Source organism: Dasypus novemcinctus, chromosome 5 (genome assembly GCF_030445035.2).
Source record: "Dasypus novemcinctus isolate mDasNov1 chromosome 5, mDasNov1.1.hap2, whole genome shotgun sequence".
Taxonomy (NCBI): Eukaryota; Metazoa; Chordata; class Mammalia; order Cingulata; family Dasypodidae; genus Dasypus; species Dasypus novemcinctus.
The window spans coordinates 124,547,005-124,552,070 of NC_080677.1; the positions used below are offsets into that span (position 1 = coordinate 124,547,005).

At 38.4% G+C, this 5,066-nt stretch overlaps 1 protein-coding gene across 1 annotated transcript; it reads left to right on the forward strand.

Annotated features, from left to right (window-relative positions):
* Positions 1–3,513: 3,513 nt before the first annotated feature.
* On the forward strand, positions 3,514–4,492 carry OR2A42 (olfactory receptor family 2 subfamily A member 42). The gene is given in 2 exon segments (XM_004461908.2): positions 3,514–3,770; positions 3,772–4,492. Coding segments are annotated over 2 exon segments (978 nt in total).
* Positions 4,493–5,066: the final 574 nt, after the last annotated feature.

The window sequence follows — 5,066 nt, forward strand, 5'->3', positions numbered from 1 at the left end:
GAGGCAAAGACATATAGTGAGAGACAGAAATAGGGACTGGGGGAGACATGGTCATGTGTAGAGAGAGAAGAAGGTTCTAGTGAGTGTATTGGTTGTAACTAAAATACTTCTTAGTACTTGGAAGTAAACTGTCCCATATTTCAGTTGAACTGAAGATTTTAAAATATCTCTCATTTTGGGAATACTTCATGATTCATGCCTGCTACATTAAATAGGTTGTCAGCTCATCAGATCTGAAATTTTACTTTTAGGAACATGGGCCCCATCTAGTACTGACAGGTTTGTTCACGTATAAATAAATCATTTCAGTCTTAGATATTTACTTTGAAACCAGAGAGATGCCAGAAATTTATTAGTCATCAACAAGTCACCATTTCTTAAATGGCTAACTTGATTATACCTATAAAATATATAATTTAAAGCATAAGACAGTACCTAAAAGTTACACTTGGAACTGGAATATATTTATTTATTTATTTTTAGTCTCTCCTCTCAACCGGGTCTTTGGCAAATTCCCTCACCCAGTTCTTTGAATCTATTTGGGTTCAGATGAGATGGTTTTAACGTCATTTGAAGATGAAATAAATTATGGGTATTCAAAGCAGTATTCAAAGCTTAAACATTTTGAGTATTCTCCAGTTATTCTTATCAAACTTCAGAAAGCCTGTTCTTTCTTGCCTTAGGAGGAATATCCTTAATTAGCGACTATTATAGCAGGAACAATTTAAACAAGATAGAAATTACAGATCCAGTCCAGTGATGGTTAAAAATATTAATCATTTAGGCATTCATTCACTTATATTTATTCATTCATTTGTTCACTTAAACATTTATTTGTTAAGGGCTAGAATTACAAAATTGTGTATGCCTGTTTCTTGTTCAGAAAGAGTGTGTTAACAATCCAGTCCTATAAGAGAAACCAAACTTTTAACCTATGTGGCAACTGTCCTTAAGGAATCTTAATGAACACAGTCTTTCTTTTTATCTCTCAGTTTGGCTTTCAAAGAGATTCATATTTTGTAAGTAATGTTTCTTTTTCCTTTATGTAATCATTTGGGAAGATACAGAAGGCAATAAAGGAGGGCTGAAAAAGAGATTAAGATTTTATAAGATGCGGATTCAAACGCATATTCAGAATGAAATGCTTTCACGTGAGTTGTATGTTTTCCAAAGAAATTTAGAAGGTTGGCCTGCCATAGTAATATTTTTAAATAAAAAGCCCTGGTCATGTTAGGAGTTTACAACATACTAGTTAGATTTATTTGTGTCTTGGTGATTTGATAATTTATTGATAATGCTTATAAGAAAACAGTCATTTGCTGCTGCTAGGTAGGGATGTCCTTCCAAATTCCAATTAGCTGTTCAAGAAAGCTTTTCTTGAGTTGAACTTCAATGAGGTTATCTCAACTTAGGGCGTGGTCTTCACTTAATCAGGAGCTATATCATACTATCCAAACTCAAAAGAGAGCTATGAATAAACCTAAGTGGTGCTATTCAAAATAAAAATGTAACTGCAAAATGGGCCAATAACTTTGCTAATCATCACCTTCCCTCTCTATCAAAATATCTGCACAAGAGGGTGAATTAATACCTAATGGTTGATGGATGAGCATGCGATCAGGACAAGGGGGTTAACTGACCATCTTATTGACTGGGGTTATTGGCCACTATCACTCAAGCCATCTGGACAGCAGATACGTTTCTACCAGGAAGACTGCACCCTCGTGCCATTTGGCCAGGCTCCCTTTTCCCCTGCTAAAATTGTTTTAATTAGCTAAAGATGTGTTGAAAGAACAGCCCCTCATGGATGACCCTCCTTCTTTTCCCTACAGTTTTCTACAGACACAACAGACTACGTTTGAGTTCTTGGAATCACAGTCACACCCTCCTGCCCTGCCTCCTTGAAACTGTATATCAAAGCGCCTTGAGTGGAGCTTTGGATGCTCCCCAAACTCTCCATTTGCAAGTTTACTCATGTTGTTGGTTTTTTTCCTTCTCTTATCTCTCAAAAGACAGTCTGATTTCTTTTACTTCCAAGTTTCTCAGGGAGCACCTCACTTATATCGCCATTGGTAATAATGACAGCTGGACCAAGCTCTTGTCAAAAGCAGGACCTTTCCTTACATTAATCCTGGAGAACCTTTCTCTTCAGAGGCAAGCAGCAACTGGTGAAACAGTTCAGCCTCAGGTTATTTTTTGTCTCGTAGAGGCAATAAGTAAATGTTTGCACCGGCAAAGATGCTGATGTATTGAGAAGGCCGTTCTCCAGGAATAAAGACAGAAAGTCAAATACTACTTGGCTCACCACCAATTACTCACAGTACTATCAATTACCTGACTGGCAAAGTTATTGCTATAGCAATCCATCAAATGACAAGTTCACTAAATTATCTCTGATAAAAATTATTTTAATTAGCTACCTGTAAAGAATTTAGCAATTTGTGTGTCGCTGAAATAAGACAGAGTTAATTTTTTTATGAATGACCATTTTTTGTCTTTTTGAATTTTACATACTTCAAATAGTAAGCATCACATATATAGTATGTTTTTCAATACATTGTCATTCTAAGTATGGCCTTTCCTACTTCTCTTAGTATATAGAGTTGCTCTCTTGGAGGAGTTGAGAAGGGATGAGTTACAGATAGTTCATAGGGAACTAAGTCTTGAAATGCTTTCTCATACATACACATAATCGCAGTCTCCAAATCAGTGCATGAACACCTGGCCTCATACTCATTTATACCCTAGCACACAAAGTCTATGCTTACAATATATGAACACTGGGAGCCATGGAGAAACACAAATTTCTATCAGTTTTATGGTTACTATTCAAAAAATTTTTGGTGAACAAGTAATTGTAAATCAATCACTAGATTAATTACCAAGTGACCAAGTTTGGTTTGTATTCATCATCCACGGTAAAATAAAGAGCTATTAGAGCCATATGTAGCACATTCATGGATTCCTTCTTAGTAACCTCACAAATTGCATTATAAAAATTGCTTTTTCTTTTTTAGCTCCTCCTGATTTCATGTGAACTGCTCTAGAAGGCAAAGGTTGATTTCAGATGCTGAGAGTAATTCAGTCAACATTTCTATTAAAGAAATTGAAATTACATCTCTTTTCCAGGACTATGCCTATTCCCATATTTAGTTCTCCCATTACTGATTATTTCTACACTCCAGGAATTAATACTCTTAGTATTTTCAATATATGCAGTTCTGAGATTATTCCTATTTCATAGTTATTTTTTTACTCTTTTCGTTTGACATTCTGTCTTCCCATCAAAACTCTCATAGCTCTATGTACTGTATTACAGGTGACACAATCCCCTTCTGCAAAATATATCAGATTAAGTGATTAACTTGATGTGTAACTAGATCACCAATTTTTTAAAATTTATTTTTTAAAATGACTAAATTCATAAAATAATATGAAATGCATAAAACAAGTAAAATAAATATTTGTCAACAACATTTTCATAAGCTCTCCATTTATCTCTTTCACAGTGAAATGGAGGAAAATCAGACCTCCATCTCAGAATTCATCCTACTGGGGTTTTGTCTTGGTCCAAGGATTCATATGTTCCTTTTTGGGCTTTTCTCTCTATTCTATACCTTAATACTGCTGGAAAATGGGATCATCTTGGGGATCATCTCACTGGACTCCAGACTGCACACCCCCATGTACTTCTTCCTCGCACACCTGGCCTTTGTTGCCATAGCCCATGCCTGCAACACAGTGCCCCAGATGCTGATAAACCTCCTAAACCCAGACCATCTCCTTTGCTGGCTGCATTGCACAGACCTTTCTCTTCCTGAGTTTTGCTCTAACAGAATGCCTTCTCCTGGTGGTGATGTCCTACGATCGGTATGTGGCCATCTGCCACCCACTCAAATATTCTGCCATCATGAGCTGGAGAGTCTGCAGCACTCTGACAGTAACTTCCTGGGCATGTGGCTCCCTCCTGGCCCTGGTCCATGTGAGCCTCATCCTGAGGCTGCCCTTCTGTGGGCCTCATGAAATCAAGCACTTCTTCTGTGAAATCCTGTCTCTTCTCAAGCTGGCCTGTGCTGACACAAGGCTCAACAGACTCGTCATCTTTGTTGCCTGTGTATTTATCCTAGTGGGGCCTCTCTGCTTGGTGCTGGCCTCCTACACCCACATCCTGGCCACCATCCTGAGGATCGAGTCTGGGGAAGGGCGCAGAAAGGCCTTCTCCACCTGCTCCTCCCACCTCTGCGTGGTCGGGCTCTTCTTCGGCAGCGCCATCATCATGTACATGGCCCCCAAATCCCGCCATCCTGAGGAGCAGCAGAAGATCCTTTCCTTATTTCACAGTCTTTTCAACCCTATGCTGAACCCTCTGATCTATAGCTTGAGGAACACAGAGGTGAAGGGTGCAGCGAGGAGAGCATTGTGCAAGGAGAGTCATTCGCAGTTGGTGGCACATTTTAATCACCCTGGAGCCTTGAAGCTGAATACTGCCTAAGTTCGCCACAGTTTTTGTAGCTACGCCTGAATGATCTGAGAAACTCTGCAAAGCACTTCCTTTTGTTCTCCAGAAAGAATTTGAGTTTTGCTAAATTCGATGTATTTAATTCTAGCAAACATAACTTTTTCATTTAACCATTAATTGCATTGAGAATGTTTGGGAAATAAGTCCTGTTATGGGTCCAGACTTTAAAATACACACTCTACCCCTGACATAAGTGTTCCCAGCAGTGACAAATAGCAGGTGTTACTAGACGTGATTACATCAATAACAATTTTTAAAAACCTGCAGCCAGAGGCAGAGACCCCAAAATCTGCTGATATATCTGTTCATTTTCATCTCACATTTGGATGTTTCCCCTCAGTTGTGCTTTCTCTTACATATGGAAAGTGTTCCTAAATGCCTACATAGACTTGGAGAAAAACTGTTTTTCACTGATTAAATTTTGTAATCTATCTTACAGTTTCTCCAGTCAGAGTGAGTCCCCACATACTGTGTGGCTTCCTAGGAAATTACACAACAACATTCATTATCCAATTTGCCCTGAGATTTTTATGGCCATTTGTTGTAG